At 40.8% G+C, this 18,064-nt stretch overlaps 1 protein-coding gene across 1 annotated transcript in view; it reads right to left on the bottom strand.

Annotated features, from left to right (window-relative positions):
• LYST (lysosomal trafficking regulator) overlaps positions 1 to 18,064 on the bottom strand; it is a 143,177-nt gene that overhangs the window by 27,811 nt on the left and 97,302 nt on the right. Inside the window, exons 36-45 of the mRNA XM_015419814.1 lie at positions 15,485 to 15,540; positions 13,665 to 13,817; positions 11,947 to 12,191; positions 11,752 to 11,818; positions 10,800 to 10,956; positions 10,076 to 10,216; positions 8,045 to 8,262; positions 6,244 to 6,474; positions 2,427 to 2,616; positions 1,318 to 1,454 (exon numbers count right to left, since the gene is read on the bottom strand). Coding sequence (XP_015275300.1) covers positions 1,318 to 1,454; positions 2,427 to 2,616; positions 6,244 to 6,474; positions 8,045 to 8,262; positions 10,076 to 10,216; positions 10,800 to 10,956; positions 11,752 to 11,818; positions 11,947 to 12,191; positions 13,665 to 13,817; positions 15,485 to 15,540 — 1,595 coding nt within the window. The remainder of the gene's footprint in view (positions 1 to 1,317; positions 1,455 to 2,426; positions 2,617 to 6,243; positions 6,475 to 8,044; positions 8,263 to 10,075; positions 10,217 to 10,799; positions 10,957 to 11,751; positions 11,819 to 11,946; positions 12,192 to 13,664; positions 13,818 to 15,484; positions 15,541 to 18,064) is intronic.

Genomic DNA, 18,064 nt, shown 5'->3' with positions numbered 1-18,064 from the left:
CGTTATTAAAGACAGAATCAGTAGGCACACTGATGAACTAAAGCTATTGAGGAAGAATCAGCATGGATTCTGTAAGGGAAGATCTTGTCTCACTAACCTTTTAGAGTTCTTTGAGGGGGTGAACAAGCATGTTGACAAGGGTGACCCAGTAGATGTTGTTTACCTAGACTTCCAAAAAGCTTTTGATAAGTTCCTCATCAAAGGCTCTTAAGTAAACTCAGCAGTCATGGGATAAGAGGACAAGTCCTCTTGTGGATTACAAACTGGTGAATTAACAGGAAACAGAGAGTGAGTATGAATGGGCAATTTTGCATAGTGGAAGGTGGTAGGCAGTGGGGTACCGCAGGGCTCGGTACTAGGTCTAGTGCTTTTTAACTTGTTCATTAATGATTTGGAGTTGGGAGTGAGCAGTGAAGTGGCTAGGTTTATGGATGACACTAAGTTGTTCAAGGCAGTGAGAACCAGGGAGGACTGTGAGGCACTCCAGAGGATTCTGTCGAGGCTGGGTGAGTGGGCATCAATGGGGCAAATGAGGTTCAACATGGGCAAGTGCAAAGTAATGCACATTGGAGCAAAAATCCGAACTATAAATACATTTTGATGCACTCCAAGCTGGTGGTAACTGACCAGGAGACAGATCTTGGAGTCTCACTGAAGATGTCAACTCAGTGTGCGACTGCAGTAAAAAGGCAAATGCTATGCTGGGGATTATTAGGAAGGGGACTGAAAACAAAATCAGTCAGTATCATAATGCCCCTGTATAAAGTGATGGTGTGGCCTAATTTGGAATACTGTGTACAGTTCTGGTCACAATACATGAAAAAATATAGCATTAGAACAGGTGCAAAAAAGAGCCACAAAAATGATTAAGGGGCTGGAACACCTTCCCTATGAAGAAAGGTTAAAGAAGATAAGGCTTTTTAGCTTGGAGAAACAGTGAGTGAGGGGTGACATGATAGAGGTTTACAAAATTATGCATGTGATATAGAAGGTAGAAAAAGTACTTTTCTCCCTGCTGGTGGACCTCCTGATGGCACTAAATACTCCTGATGACACTAAATCCATCAGGGTTTTGATCACTGTGTGACACAGTGTTGGACTGGATGGACCATTGGCCTGATCCAACATGGCTTCCCTTAGGTTCTGCCTTAGGATAATGCTTCAAATGTCTGATGGTAACTTCAAGTCCATGAGCATTTATGTCACAATAAAACTGTCATTTTTGATGTTATGAGACTCTGTTTCAATGAATACAATGCATTTTCCCCTAACACTGCATTCTATAGATCATAAGTCAGGAGGATTAGATAATTTTACCTGATGAAAGTGTGAGCTCTGTATAAAATTCACTGGTGGTTCACTCTGCTTGCTTTTTAGTCTTAAAATATGGTCAGCATAACCCCAGCTCAGAATGGCTGACCACTGTATATCTGTACTGTGCATGCTTCTAACACCTGAAACAACAGTGATGACATTTAGATCTTGTACTAAACACATCATATACTGGTCCAAAAAACAAAAAAGGAGGAAGCAAACATGTACTGATCTTAAAACAGCTGTTAAAATGTCTAAATAATGGATGATGGCAGTTAAATCTTTTTCAACTCCATTTAAATCATTAGACACATGGCTGTTTTTAACGTTTGTGATATAGATGGTATTTTGTGTATTCACATCTGTGAGGCTCTCATAGAACAAGAATTCTTAGACTTTTTAATAGATAGTACAATACCCTCTGTTATACTGACTGTGCATATGTCCACACTTGCACATTCACAATGATTTTTTCAGTCATGAACGCTTGGTAAACCAGATTACAAGGATCAGTTCAAACGTATTCAGAACAATGAGGCTACTGCCAAGATTTCAGAATATGTGGGAAACCAGCTGCAGGAAGTAACCAGTACACAGAGATCCTTACCACTTCAACTAATAACTTAGTTTTGAATAGTTCTGTGGATGATTAAGATAGTTGCAATCAATGCTCCCTCTAAGCTGTGGAGTCTTGTGAGCAAAAATTCTACTTTGTGAGCGACTGGCATTAAAGTTGTGAGCAAGTGGTTTGGCTACTGCCTACATTAATTTCCTCTGGAGCTATCCTTCCTGATCTAAGACAAAAATGTGTGAGCCAGAGGGTTAAAAACTGTGAGCTAACTCACACTAACTCACCCTAGAGGGAACACTGGTTGTAATTCATACAGGAACCATTTAATGCAAATTGTTTCCACATAATTTTGCTCCTATGCAGTCTGGGAATCATAACAGCAACCAAACCCACTTAAGTAGTGAAAGAGTCAAGCCTCAATACTACATTGCCTATAAACTCTGACTAAGTGAGAGACTGGACAGGTTAAGCTGTTTAATAGCTTGTCAAGTGGGCTTCATGATTGTTTTCTAGTGCTGCTGCAGGGAGCATGCATCCTTACCTTGTTCTTTGCTATAGATCATAAGAAGGCAGAATTTTCGGAATAAACCACAAATAGCTCTAGTTGGCAGAGCCTGCAGAGAACCAAACCTCTCACCATGTGGCTGGCTGAAGCAGACAACAGGATCTGGGGCACTGGGGGAACCTACATATTCCCCCCATTTCAAGCCTTTGATCCAAGGCAAAGGGCTCTACAACAAAGACATAAAACAGCTGTTAGGAATGCATTTTTTAAAGTCAAGGTTATAAGGCTTCTTAAAATGCAAAGCTGAAAGGAGTTTTATTTCCTATATGAGCTTCACAGAAAGTTAATGCCAGTGACTAAGAAGACCAGAAAACAGATAACAAAAGGGAAAGGGGGGGGCACAGCATATTTAATAAATTTCCCAATGGTCAATCTTATCAGATTAATATGATAATTTTTGGAGTAGATTAACAGGCTTTTTGGATAAAAACATAGAATCTTTGCAGCCCTCTGGAATTTAGTAGAATAGCAATTGTTACAGCACCATATAGGAAATTAATCCTCAGGTTTGAAAATATCATAGAATGTACAGGTTATAAAGACAGGCAGGTAACTGAATGAGAGAGGATGACAGAGCTCTGAGGTAAAAGGCAAGCTTCCAAGACAGAGTGAAATTAGCAGCAGTTTAGCTCCTTCAGAACTGATCCAGGGCCCTATTTTGTTCTGCGTTTTCATCTACTATCATAGAAAAGGAGACAAGCATTTCTATGAATGACACAAACCAGAAAACCAGAGAACTATTTATGTTTTAAGGACTGTTGTGGGTAAAAGAAAAAGCAGAGTCAAATAAACTATTTGTAAATTCAACTTTGAAATCAAGATTTCCCCCCCAACTATTAAACAGTGCAAAGTTCTGTATCTCTGCAGTAGTTTTCAAACAAAGAAAATCGTATTCGTTGGATAACTTTATGAAGGGTATTTATGTGCCCCCTTCTACTCCAGTGCATCAAGACAGAAGAGCAGGGCACAACTTTGCTCCCAATTTTAATCTTGCTCACACTCTGATGGGTCTGTGTTGCCTTAGCCTTGACCTGTTGCTTTCTTTGTAGAACCAAAAATAAGTTCACTCAGTTAATGAAGAATTCATTAAGTGTTGTCAATTTTTTTCATTCTGGTGCTTACTTTGTGGGCTTCTGACTTTATGACCTTGTCTTTTTAATTCTGAATGGAATTGCAGCAGCAGAATATCCTACATGGAAGTCAACTGATACCCTTGGCAGAGCAGTAGCCTGTAAAGCACTAGGTAAAATGGTTGGTGAACCTCCACCTTCTTCTTCCATGCTGCTTTGCACTGCCATTATATATCCCCAAATATTGTAATAGCTGAAGTTTCCCCCCTTAGTTCCATTTTTGCATTTGCCGTGGCCAAGCTGGATGAAGAAATCCCAGCCTCTAAAAGCAATAATTCTAAGAAAACTTTCTGGATAGTAAGTCCCTTTGTAACAAACAGAATCAAACAAACGAATTCTACTGGAAGGCTGTTAGCCCAGATCTGTAAGGCACCTTTGAGTCCAGGGTCCAAGGACACTTTTTTTGTGCACCTAGCAGGCTGGCCCTGCTGCAGACTATGGTGGTGCTTGGCAACTTGTAGTATCTTCACTTCACTGGAAGTGTAATTACCCTGCTCTCATCCTGAGCATGGAGCTGGGCAAGGGCCTGCTTCTGTTTCCTTCTCATTGCTGTGGTCCCTCCTCCTACAGCCATGGGGCTCTACTCCCATCTCACTCTTTAACATTCCAGTACCAGTAATGCCAAGGCTATGACTCCTCCTTTACTTCTCGGCACGGAGGCCACTACCCTCTGCTGTTGACTGTGAAGCACACACCCTCACTCCTACCGGCCCAGGCCAGAGGGATCAGAGATTAGTTGCAGGGGAGCAGCTGCAGAAACCAGGGCACTGAGAGATGACTCAAGTGGGGAAGGCAGAAGATGGCTTGTCACCTGTGTAGAGGTGGAAGAAAGAAGATGGGATCTGTGTGCAAAAATCTTTTTAGCTCCTGATTTTGCATGAGCATATTGAAGAAAAATAAAATTTTACCAAAGGAAATAGTAGGCTGTGACTTCAGGGGAGAGTAATAATTAAAAAAAACCAGATTGTGATATTTTGCCATTTGTAATCAGCTAGAGCTCCTCTTCCAGCTGACTGCAGAACAGAAGTCCCTCAGAAATTCTCCAGAGCCCTAGTATGAAAAAGACGCCTGGAACCAATGCTCCCTCTAAGCTGTGGAGTCTTGTGAGCAAAAATTCTACTTTGTGAGCTACTGGCATTAAAGTTGTGAGTAAGCTACTATCTGTATGGAGCTGATGTGCTTCCTCACAGCAGATACATCGCCCCAGTAATCCTTACACCAGCCCTTCAAGTAGGCCAAACTTATCCCTATTATTCGTGAGGCTAAAGACAGTGGCTTGCCAAAGAGCATCCAGCAAGCTCACAGGTAAAATCTGAGCCAGGACTTTTTCGATCATAGCAAATTGTTTTAACCATGATGACACTTGTAGAAAAAGCTAATTTCAATGCCATTCTGTTAATAACAATTGTCTCTAAGGTCCCAAATGGTAATCAAAATTTAATGACATTGGGGATTCAAGCAATGTAATCAAGGAACCATTTCTGTATTTGAGTGTATTAATCTATACAACTGAGAGCCAGTTTGGTGTAGTGGTTAAGTGCGCAGACTCTAATCTGGGAGAACCGGGTTTGATTCTCCACGCCTCCACTTGCAGTTGCTGGATGACCTTGGGCAAGCCATAGTTCTGACAAGAGCTGTCGTTAAAAGGACAGTTCTTGAAAGAGCACCCTCAGCCCCACCCACCTCACAGGGTGTCTGTTGTGGGGAGGGGAAGGGAAAGGAGTTTGTAAGCTGCTCTGAGACTCCAAGTGAAGGGCGGGGTATAAATCCATCCATCTCCTCCTCTTTGTACCCTATATGGGGTCAAAGCTACTGCTGTCCCCCAGATAACAAAGCAGGTCTGCAGATCTTGAGCCAGCCTTGTGCAGTCATGGAATTAAATGTGCACACATGACAGGGTGGGAAATCATAACTGAACCTGCTGGTCCCACCAGGCCTCCATTGTATTGATTATGTACACTCCAACTTGCTCTGTGAGTTTGTCTTGGGGTATACAGGCTACAGTGCATAAATCAGGAGACTGAGAGCAGTGCCATCAGATACCATCCTGATCCCTTGCCCTGAACACACTTCTGTTCAGTTTGACTCACAGCGTAGAACTATATTTATTCTGAAAACCAACTTCAGCTCCCATATTCAACTGCTAAATTTGAATTTCCTGAATTGTAGTTCACAGGACTAGGAGTTACTTATTAGTGGAAATCTTTCTTTTTTAAAACAGGAAATATCATCAGATTCTGCTAACAAGTCATTGATAGGCCTCCAATACAGAAAAATCTATGGATATTGAACTAAATAAGCACTCCAAAACACAAAAGATTTATTTGTGGCCATCCAGTCCAACAGAAGGGTCTCCTTTAAAGAGTAAACAGTGTGGTGAGAAACAGCAGATGGCAATTAAATCCCAGTCTCTACACATTCTTTGGCAGAAGCTTTAGGAAGAAGAGAAATTCCTGGCCAAATACAACTTTCCATTTCTCCAAGAGGAACAATCAAGGCCAGATTTTTCGAAGGAAGTAAAGAATACCTGTATTTGCATTAAATAAATACTGAAAACATATATTCAGAATACCCTTTTTCCTATTAAAATAGACATGACACTGCAGAAAGTATTAAAACTGATACAAATTAATCTGAATAGCCTTTGAATTACATTAACATACCGGATACGTGACCTCTTTAGTATGTTCCCTTGTTTCTCTGAAAGCAAACTGCACTAATAGTCCCATGGCAGCAGGGAGCTCTCCTTCCATAATAAGCCTGGAGCCAGGCCTACTGACATGTGCAGTGTGGAACAGCTGGCGAGGCGTCTGTCCATATGTTTTTATCATAGTCTCTAATGCTCTTCTTTGTACTGGATCTTCAACAGCAGACACATCCATTCCAAAATATGTCTAAAATGTGAGCCAAATACAACAATCATGTAAAGCTCTCTTTGTTTTCAAAACTGTTCTAATGAATGTAAACATCTACATACACATAAAACTTTATGTATTAGGGAAAACTCTGCATAGCCAAGCTTGAACAGAACACATGGAAGTTGTAGACTTGGAAGTACTGGTCTTATCGATAACATGGTTTTCGCCCTTACCAGAGAACGGGGAACAGACATGTGGAAATGGCCATTCCCAAAGCTTGGAAACAAAATAAGAGGGCAACTAAGCAGTAGCGACATCTACCCTATTTTGTTTCCTACTTTTGGTCACCTCTGAACACACAAACCCCCCAAAAAACTTTAGTCATCACATGGCTCATCTACCCTTTCTTCTTTAGAACAAAGTACTTTGATGGCAACCTTATTTTAGTATGAACAATATCCATTACAATTCTTCTTTTCTGGACCAACACATAAGTTTCAGAAAGTGTAAGATTCAATTAAATAATGTTGCAAACTTTTCTATGGTGGACTAAAACTATAATAAATCACAACTGGGTGTTATGATCTACCCTGATAAGGGACTTCTGGTCTGTGAACACAAATATCAAATAGGCTGGGATGTTTTGCTGTTTAACAAAAATGCTACCATCTGTTAAAACTGACCAGTAGATGTTTTTGTTGCTATATCAGAAATTACTCTGAGACCTTAATATTGGGGCAGGGGTACCCTGACAGCAACAGAAGCCCTTCCAAAGCAAAGCAGATGGGACCTAAGAGCCACAGGAGGCTGGTGGGAGACTTGAGCGGAGGACCCAGAGCTGGTCAGATCAGTCTCCAAGTCCTTACACACCTATAAGGTGAGAGGAAGCCCAACCTACCATGATACTGGGAAGACACCACATAGAAGCTAGCTGCATATGTGAAGACACATCTGTCTAAAATGCTCTCGATTCAAAGACTTAGGAAGTTCAGATGAAGCTATTGAACTAAGTTTTGTTTTAAAGACCCATTTAGGTTGTTTTGCAACTAAAAGCCTTTGAGGAAGAGGTCAAATGCTTCTATCAAAATTAGACTGCTGTCGTCAAACTTCCAATCAGAAAATATCCTTGTAACTATCTACCATTTGACAACAGGTTAAAACTTTTTGTTTCACCCATCCAGGCTTTTGTTGAAGTTTTTTGTTAAAAAATGTTTTCTCTATGCTACTATTGGTCTTCTCTATACACTGCTAATTATTGTTTAGACAGGGTACTTCATCAATGTAATATTATTGCACTTCTTTTTTTTTAGTTCTGATATTACTGTGTTACTGAATTGGTACAATAGTTCAATCTGCACACCATCTCAGGAAATCTGTTAAGAGTGCAGTAAGTAAGTAAATTAAATGAATGAATAAGGTTTGTAATAGTTTCATACAAGCTGGTTTCATTCAGCTCAGCTTCTTTATATTTACACTCCTTGGATGGCAATAACATAAATGAAAAACTCGAAGTGACATCAGTCCCAAGTAATCAGCTAAATTCTTCATGTTTACCCATGATTCTGTACCACAGATTAATGCAGAATAATTTATGAAAAGTACTCACAGCAGGATGAAATACATTGATAGCTTGAACAGAAGCTTTGCCCTTTTGCTTATATCCAAACACTAAATCAATCCAATGGCAAATTGTCTGGGAAACATGATCAGATTCTAAAGCTTGACGGTGGATCAGGATAAACAGCCGGGGATCATTTCGAGCCCATGGTGGAAGATTGACATGATTCACACGTTCCCCATTTTGACGCACTCCAAAATCAAATCCTATAAATACAAACAGTGGTTTTTATTAGATGGCTTCAGCTTGAATAGCCAGAACTTCTCACCCTTCCATCAAGCAACCCATAGTAATACATTTTCCCCACCCATTTTACCATAACAAGAAACCTATGATGCAGCTAGATTGAGAGTGTATAACTGGCACAAGGTCATGCAGTCAGTCACCCAATGAACTTCAGTGACTGAGCGGGGATTTGAACTGTCGTCTTCTGATTTGAGTCCAGTCATTAAAACTAGAATTTTTCAACTCTCGAAATAGTAACATTGAAAAAAAAATCATGCTTTATGTAGTTAGATATGGCTAAGCCAAAAAAGTCTCCTTTTTCATGCTTTGATCTCTTCCCAGGCAATTAACTACATCAGTAATGTTATAGGTTATACTCAACAGATACCATCTAGGTATTTCTAGGTACAATTCAAGGTGCTGGTGCTGACTTTTAAAGCCGTATATCGTTTGGGACCAACGTGAACCTTATGAAGCATGAACCTCACTTATGAACTTACCTGACCACTACGGTCATCTTTGGAAGCCCTGTTTCAGGTGCCTCCACCTTCTGGTATTAGGGGGGTGGCAACCCAGTCTTGGTCATAGTATCAAAACTCTGGAACTCTCCCCCCAAGGAGACTCATCTGTCCCCTTTTGCCATCTCCCAGCATACTTTTTTGTTTTCTTTGGCATTCCCTCAATGATCCCTCTTTCCTGCCCTTTGTTGTAATTGTTTTTATATTTTTGTATGCATTTTTGCTCTGTTTTTTCATTGTTTTAATAATGTTCCATTAGTTTGAATGGTATTTAAGATGTGATTTTATTATGTATGTTTCTAGATTGTTAGCTGCCTTGGTGGCCCTTATGAAAGCAGAAAGACAGGATATAAATGTTGTAAAATAAAATAAAGATCATAACTTGCAGAAGAATTAACATAAGTTAACAATAAACCATGGTGGAAACAAACAGGGCCTGTATCTTGCTAATGAATGAACAGAAGCCAATGAGCTCTCCAAGCTTATGACAAATTTCAACACTTCTTGAGTCTGGGCAAAGCAGAACAATGGCTTATTACCACACCCCGCCAGTTGTCAGGTTACACCCAAAGGGGACAAAAACTGCTATGAGTCAGATGGCTAGAAAGTGAACTCTTCCTTTTGGAGCAGGAAGGTCCAAATGACCTCACCCTCCAGTAGTACAGACTCTCTAAGTAGATTATAAATTCTCAGGACACAAGGAAGCATCCCCCTTCCATTTTGGGCAGCCCTTCAGATGGACAATTGCCTCACAGGGCTAAGCTTATACCTAGGACTCCATCTTGTCCATTCAGTAAAGGACAATGCAGAGAAGCCCCAACCAGAAGAGTTAAGGTAATGATGAACTTTAAACTACTGCAACTTAAAGTAAATCTAGACTGTCCTAAATTAAACATCACTGCATGCTTTCTTCTCTTGCTTCTCTGAACCTTGGTATAACTCCCAAACTAAATGCAGGTGGGGGAAAGAGCATCTCTGGGCACCACATTTACTTGCTTTTCTAATAGGACACCTAGATCTAATAGGACTCCCTAGCTTTCAACTGCCCTTCAATGGAAGTCACACCCCATCAGCAGTGAAGAGAACCACCCTATTCAGTGCAAATATATTTTCAACCTCTGTCATATCTGGATTCACTTTCAATTTATTCCCCCTCAACCACGACTACCTCATTCAAACACTGACTAAGCACTGAGATGGCAGCTGCTGGCAATTTAGTCAAGGTGTTTTCCGGGGAGGGGGGGGTGTTTACTGGTTTCTTGTTTTTTAAACATACCTTCTCTGTTAACCAAAAACTCAGGAAGATAAAAAAACTCTGGGATGAGCTCTTTTACATCAGTCATAGATTCATATGATGACAGACGCCAGGTTGTGTTGGTAGAGTGAAAGGTTCTATCTGGAATGTCAAAACTCTGATCTGTAAAATGAAGATATATTTAAATACTCACAAGGATACATCGCACTGGTTACATAGATGCCCTCATCAGTTGTATAAGGTAACAGCTTTGCTCCATTCAGTTCAGATATAATGCATTTTATTCACTACATTCAGGCATTAATCAAACAACATTCAGTATGGGGGAAAGCCATAAACCAATACTGTATCTTATACACCTTAATTCTATGCTGTGTTTTCTAAACCAAAGTAAAATGACATTTGTACTGTTCAGCTCCAGTATTCAGCATTCTGAAGTCATACTTCTGAAGTTCTTTTAAATCACTCCCTAAAATCGCCTTGGCAAGTATTCCAGGCAGATCAATAAATATAACTGTGACAGGGAAAAATAACACAAGTATGAATCATTATTATATATATATATATTTACTAGTGGAGGCACGATTCAGCAGGTCATGACTTTAATCTGATGAATTTCTATTGACTGTTATACACTCATCTGAGGAGTATTAAAGAATATCGGCTGTTAAGGTATGTTTTATAACTTGATATAAACACAATAAACAAATATTATTTTGGTGATAAAAAGGTAGCCTAATCTTACCTTGATAAGCTAAAAACATCTTTGTGAAAGGAGGCATTCTAACTAGGAAGTGAAGTACTGTTCCACTATTGGAATAATGAGATCCATAGTGATAAGGCTGCACAGGTGGCATTGGGTCATCTTCTCTTGCTCCCTTACGGTACTCCTCCTCTAAATACTACAACAATAGAAGTTAATTGCTGTTCAAGTAAGCAGTACAACATTGATATTGCAATTTATTTGTAATTGGGTGAGCTGATGAAGGAAGTACAGTTCCACTTGTGACTGCAGAACCTATTCAGCTTGTATTTCATTCTAACTTGTATCAGGGTGAGACGCATGTTTCGGGTTTCCTTCCTTGCTTTCCTCACTCATGCAGAAAGGGGTTTCCCCATCCACTCAATCCTGTGTTAATTCAAACATGGGATTGCCATGATTCTATATAATACAACTGGCTAAAAAGGCTATTTGAAGATTTCAGTTAACATACTTTCCCATTTATTCAAATTAAACGTTATAGTAATCCCGCAGTGACCTAATCCACAATTAGAGCCTCTAGACATGACATCATCTACTGCAGAGAAGGTGCGTAGAGAAAACAGTAATTAAAAGAAAGCCATCAGAAAGCATATACCAGCATCATCAAGACAATTTTACAACAGTTAAGCAAGAAATATTCATTCACAGGCTTAAGTCATAGGTTTTAGTCCTTGGGTGCCTGGGACTGACCGAAATAGCTTCAGACTAGTCAGGAGAATAAGCAGCGGCAGCCAAGAAAGGCATACATTAACACTGGACAGGATACATTCAACTAACAGAAGCTAATGACAGGGAAAGTTGAGTTGTAATGTCATTTCCCTTTCACTTGTCTTAGCAAGTGTATAAAAGTGCAGAAAGAAGCCAACTTTTGTTAGCAATACATCAAGTTTCCTTTCCATACTAACTTAGCACTAAAGAAGAAAGGAATAAATACCTTGTAAGTGTCCACATAACGATCTTCTTTTTCTTTTGATTGTACAGCTATTGGTTTGACTAAATTTCTGAAATTACAAAAATCAGCCATTAGTCATGATCATAAAATAAAACACTTGGTGTAATTTAAGAAATGTAGTGAAGTTCATAGCAACAGGTGAATTTATACATTTATTACTTTGACACTTTGTTTTACCTATAAACAGTTGGATCTTGTAGGTCCAGTGTTTCATTAGTGTAGTCGGAAAGTATAAAGGGAAATACTGGATACTGCATGAGATCATTAAAGGAACGTCCAGCATGTTTGTTTAAATGAGTGAGGTATTCAAAGTTAGTGATCTGTCCTGTGTACCACAGGTGAGTTAATGCAGTAATGTTGCCATATTCCAAAATATTAGGAAGATTGTTTGTTAGGATGTTGTGGTACACATCATCACGCACCTAAAAGAGAACCAAAACATCAAGCTTCCATTAAAACACAAATAATTTAGTTTCCTGTACCATACAAGTTCTAAGGTAGCTATTTGTTCATTTCAGTACTTTAGTCACACACCTACATGCATCATTTAAGTTTGGGAGGAGAGTTTTATGGATACCACGGACCACCAAAAATACAAATAAGCGGGTTCTAGATCAAATCAAGCCTGAACTGTGCCTAGAAGCTAAAAGGAATAAACTGATACTATGGTACTTTTGCCACATTATGAGAAAACATGACTTACTGGAAACGACAATAATGCTAGGAAAAACTGAGACCAGTAAGAAAAGAGGAACACCCAACATGAGATAGATTGACTCAATAGAGGATGCCAAGGCTTTTGGTTTGCAAGATCTGAGCAAGGATGTCCATGATAGGACATTTGGAGGTCCCTAATTCATAGGGTCGCCAAGAGTCAGAAGCAAGTTGGTGGTACAACACACGTCTTAGTATTTAGGCAATCATACAGACTTAAACGATCAGCTGTTCTCCACTCTCAGTCTTCTCTGATCCCAACTTATCACACTATTTTATACAAAATGCTTCAGAGGCCTCAAAACAAAACTGTTTTTCCTCTCGCCAAGAATAAAAATTGACTACAACAACACTAGAGGCAACAATTTGACTTCACAATAGAAGAAGAAGAAGAGATTGGATTTATACCCTGCCCTTCACTACCCAAAGGAGTCTCGGAGCGGCTTACAAACTCCTTTCCCTTCCCCTCCCCACAACAGACACCCTGTGAGGTGGGTGGGGCTGAGAGAGCTCTTGACAGAGAAACGGCTCTTTTTCAAGAACAGCTCTTATCAGAAGTACGTCTAGATAAGGGCTTGGATCCCACTGAGTTTCTGCTAACAGAAGGAAGAAGAAAGCACAGCTTCCCTTGTCTCACCTTCCTGCTATATCCCCACCACACTGAAAATGCTGCTTCTCAGCAATCCCCAGGAAAAGCTGGGGGGCGGAGTAGTTAGAAAGCTGCTTGGGGAAATTTTAGGCAACCCATTAACTGATGAAATCAGTGATTTTCTGTCAATAGCCTACAATTTTCTTTCTTGCTAAAAAAGTTTCTCTATTAAAGTTGTGAAAATCATCTTAACTATATTATATGAATAAGCTTATTTTTGTGTCTAGTAAAGAAATCACTAGGAAAACCTATGCTCAACATTTCTATGACAGTCAGCGTGGTGTAGTAGAGTCAGACTAGGTTCTGGGAGACCCAGTTTCAAATCCCCACTAGGTTGCTGGGAGCCCTAGGGACAATTACACACTCTCAGCCTATCCTCTCTCACAGGGTTGCTGCAAGGATAAAACAGAGGAGTGGAGGATAATGTTGTAAGCCCTTTTGGGTCCCCACTGGATAGAAAAGTGGGCCATAAATGAAGTAAAATAAAGTGGAATAAAATAAATTAAAATATGCATTCACAAAACCTTTTTACCTTTGAGTTGTCAAAAGCTAACAGTAAAGTCCTGCCATTGGTCAAAAATATTTCTACAGCATTGTCTCTTAACTGCCACCAACGCTTGTGAACTTCTTTGATCTCTTCATATGTCCAAGAAAATGATGCTGGTTCCGTTTCGCCATGAAAACCCTGAAGAATACAGCACATTATGGTTATCAGGCTTCTAAAAATGAAATAATGTAAAATGCATTATTTGGATTGCCTATATTTCTTAAATTTCAGATGGGAAGATATTTTAATTAATCAGATAAATAACTGTACAATTGAATTACAAGACTATTTTACTTCTAGATGTTATTTTATTTATTTATTTATTATTCAAATGTATATTCTGACCTCCCCACAAGTGGGCTCAGGGTGAATCACAGCACAATTAGGCACAAATTTTATATGTCTAAATTTTTTTAGACAAAATATAAATATAAACACTTAAGACGATTTAAAACAACATAAATTAAAACAGAGTGCACTATTTATCTTCATACAGAGGTTTCTAGCTGGCACCACCGGTCTCTCGAACACGTGAGGGGTGTGCAATTTTGTTAATCAGTATTTTTTGGGGTCAGGTCTATTGGACTCGAAAAAATTTCAGGAATCCCAAAAAATCCCAGCTCCAAATACCAGTATGCTATTCGGATCTGAGATTGTTTTGAAATCCTGATTTTTTTTCAGGTCTGATGGACCAGAACCAAAAAATGCCGGTTTAAGAAAACCGCCCGAACCTGGGGCTGGCTTGGCTTCTCCTGAAGCCTGGTTTAAACGGAACTACAGGAGAAGGCAGTGCACAGCTGTGCCAGTGGGGAGCTATCAGCTCCCTGCAGGCATAGCGATCCTGCCTGAGCTGCCCTCTCTTGCTGTCTAGTTTAAACTGGGTGGCAGGAGAAGGCAGCACTGAACTGTATCAGCAGGGAGTTCTCAACTCCCCACTGACCCAGCTGATCTTGGGCTGGCTTGTCTTGCAGCCCGGTTTAATCCTCGGGCTGGCTTCTGCAGTCCCTTTAAACTGATTTTTTTGCAAAGTAGTGGAAGTTTTCATCTCACCACACAAACTGTGTCCTCTCTTAGTCCCCAGCTAAAATACTTGACAGCCACTATGATGCCGTTGTTAAGAGTGCTGGGCTAGGAGTTGGGAGACTGCATAAACCTGCCCGACTAACAGCTGAGAAGCAGAAGCAATCTGCTCCTGCCTCTCTGCTGTTTTCAGATCTACCCAAAACTCCCAAATGTATCTGGGATTTTCTTGGGATTTTTTTGGTTCTCCCCAAAAATCCCAGATACATTTGGGAAGCCGAAATATATTCGAAAAACACCAATAAGGTATTTTGCGGTATATTTTCAGCTCTGCTAGATCTGAATGCACACCCCTAGACGTTATGAAATCTTTGAACTTACAGTAAGTTCCTACACTTTCCTACACTCTGCCTAATAAATATCCTACTCATAAATCAGTTCTACTTCCATTTGGTACACCTAAAAACACAGTCTTAAATTGAGATTACAGCCCTAAGAGGAGAAGAGAAGCCAATGTCCTTGATCTAATTAGAATGAATTGCTATCTGTATATTTTCCTGCTCCAGTCCTATGGATGGCTGCTTCTGAAATACTTACAAAGTGACTTAAAATCTTTAATAAAAACCACTGTTTGCAAAATATATTAACCCCCTCACACAACGAAACTCCCAGGACTTTAAAAACAGCTTCAGATTGTCCCCAAATTTATTCTGATTATGACTAAAATGGAGAAAAGAGTCACACATATGATTTGGAAAAAAGGTAACACTGCAATTCTTACTTACTGAGCTTTCTGCTGCATCAGAAGCATTGTCTTCCACAAAATACATTCCACATTTACCTGCCCAAGGATAAATAAATGATATATACTTTGTATTTTACAAATTTATTGTTGTGGATGTTCAAAAGGGAAAAATGCCCACCGTTAGCAAACAGATGAAGACAAACTGACAGTATATTTTCAGCAACTGAATGCTTTCAAAAAATAACCACAACATATTTATTTCAGAGAGGTAGCTGTGTTAGTCTGTCATAGCCAAAACAACAGTCCCCCACATCTGCCCTAAAAATGCATTAGTCTCTTAGGAAGGAGTCCCCAACCTTTTCAAGCCTGTGGGCACCTTTGAAATTCTGGCCCAGGGTGGTGGATACATCCACAGAACAGCTGCCGTAAGGGGCAGAGCTACCCACACAGAGGAAACCCAAGTGCAGGGGAGAAGATGAGTGATTTAAAAAATACACTGGCAAAGAGAAGTGAGAGAATTAAACCAACACTGTGTGGCAGCTGACACTCAAACATTATTTTAATCTGCATAGCCAATCAGATCTTCAGTGGCCAACAGGGGGGAACAGGCTATTAATTTCATTGGGACAATTCCTGGTGGGCTTCTGCCCTGAAGGACTAGCAGCAAGGCTAAAGGAACCATCAATCACAGCAGCCAGCATGTCCATCTCCAAAAAGACAGCATGCAAGGACAGAAAGAGAGGACAGCCAAGGGGATGCGCAGGGGCAAGTGGCCCCGCCCTGGAAGCGAATGGGTGCCTAGGACCCCCTTCCCTGGCAGATTCCTCCACTGTTTCTGTCATCTTCTCTGGCAACTCCAGACTAGCCTTTTTAAAGTTGCTCCTAGCCCTGATTTTTTGCGAAGTAGCGGAAGTCCTCATCTCACCATACAAACTGTGTCCTCTCTTAGTTCCCAGCTAAAATACTTGAAAGCCACTGTGATGTTGTTTTTAAGAGTGCTGGGCTAGGTGTTGGGAGATGCAGCACAAATCCAGTTCAGCCATGAAGTCTGCTTCATGACCTTTAGCCAGTTGTTTTTTCTTTCTCAGCCTAGCCTACCTTACAAGGGTGTTGTGAGAAGAAAATGAGGGACGTAAAAACTATGTATGCTGCCCTGAGCTTCTTGGTGACAGAGTAAGATAAAAACCCAACCCTGGATTCTGCACAAGGGAAGATGCCACCCTCCCCCTCCTGTTTCCTGCTGCCTCCGGGCACTTTTGAGTTCTGTGCCCTTTGACCTATTAAGGCTACACCCTTAAACCACACCAGAAGCATGCAAGCTTCCCCCCCCCCCAAGACTGGTTTTGCTTCTCCAGCAAAAGCCCTGCTGGGCAGGAGCCCCACCCACTTTCTAAAAATTCTTGGTGGGCACCAGGAAAGGTGTCCATGGGCACTAGGTTGGGAACCCCTATTTAGGGCTGCCAATAGGGGAGCGACAATTTTTTTTTGGGGGGGGGGGGCAAGTCAGCCAGAGGGCCCCTACTATATTCTTGGAATGCATTTACTTTTGTTTCTAATGTAGTTCTGAGTGCAGCCACTGGGGCAAAGGGATGGCAGAGCACAGTAAAGAACTCCACTTTTCTGCAAAGTTTACTACAAGGCCTCGCTTCGATCCTTCTAAACCCACCAAGCAAACCAGCATTAACGCAAGGCAAGACCAGCCAGGACAAGCTACAGACAATGCCAGAATACAGCCTCCTAAAATCTCCTGCACTCTATGGTTTCCTTTTTCCTTTAGTTCCACCCAGCTCCTGCACAGCCAGATTTTTCAAAGAGGTAGCCCCGTAAGAGTGTAGAAGCAAAAATAAACAAAAAACAACCTTTTGATGTCTTTTCCAACATTTTCTCTTTTCCACACTTTTTCTCCTCCTTCGTTTTGCTTTCTTCCCTTCATGATTTGCCTTTTGTCTATTCTCACTTTTTCTTCTTCCCCCGCTTACTTTTCAGTCTCAAATGCTTTTCATCCACCCTGGTTGGCAACTTAGAATGTATTTAATAGCAGCACACCTTTATTAACATTATGAACAGAATGGGGAAGTTAATATTAAGGGTGTGCACACAAAAAAAATTCGGTATTTTTCGGGTTCGGGTAAACCAAGCCCGAAAAATATTCGTACATACCGATATTCCTGAATCCCAATATCGGTAAGATATTGGGGTTTGGGAAAATTCGGTACTGCCGAATATATTTGGCCATTATACCCTATGGGGAAAGTCCCCATAGAGTATACAGGCACCAGAGCCTTTCCTTCCCCAGTGCCCTACCTCTAGTCAGTTTCACTCCCCTGCCCAATCAGCTGGGGAGTGAAATTGACCAGAGGAAACAGCAGGGCAGCTGCGGAAGGGAATACTCAGGAAGGAGGCATGTTTAAATGCCCCCCTCCCTTCCCCAGCCTGCCTTCCCTCCCATGATCGGCTTCCCCAGGTGCCCTGCAGCTGCAAGTCGCTTGGGGAAGCTGATCCTGGGAGGGAAGGCAGTTTAAGCTGCCTTCCCTCCGAGACTGGGGCTTCCCCACACACCCCACGGCTTGCGTGTTCCTGGGGAACCCAAGGGAAGGCAGTTTAAACCATCATTCTCCCT

Source organism: Gekko japonicus, unplaced genomic scaffold (assembly GCF_001447785.1).
Source record: "Gekko japonicus isolate JY-2015 unplaced genomic scaffold, Gekko_japonicus_V1.1 scaffold315, whole genome shotgun sequence".
Lineage (NCBI taxonomy): Eukaryota > Metazoa > Chordata > Lepidosauria > Squamata > Gekkonidae > Gekko > Gekko japonicus.
The sequence above is the reverse complement of the archived record's forward strand: the minus strand, read 5'-3'. Positions and strand labels throughout refer to the sequence as shown.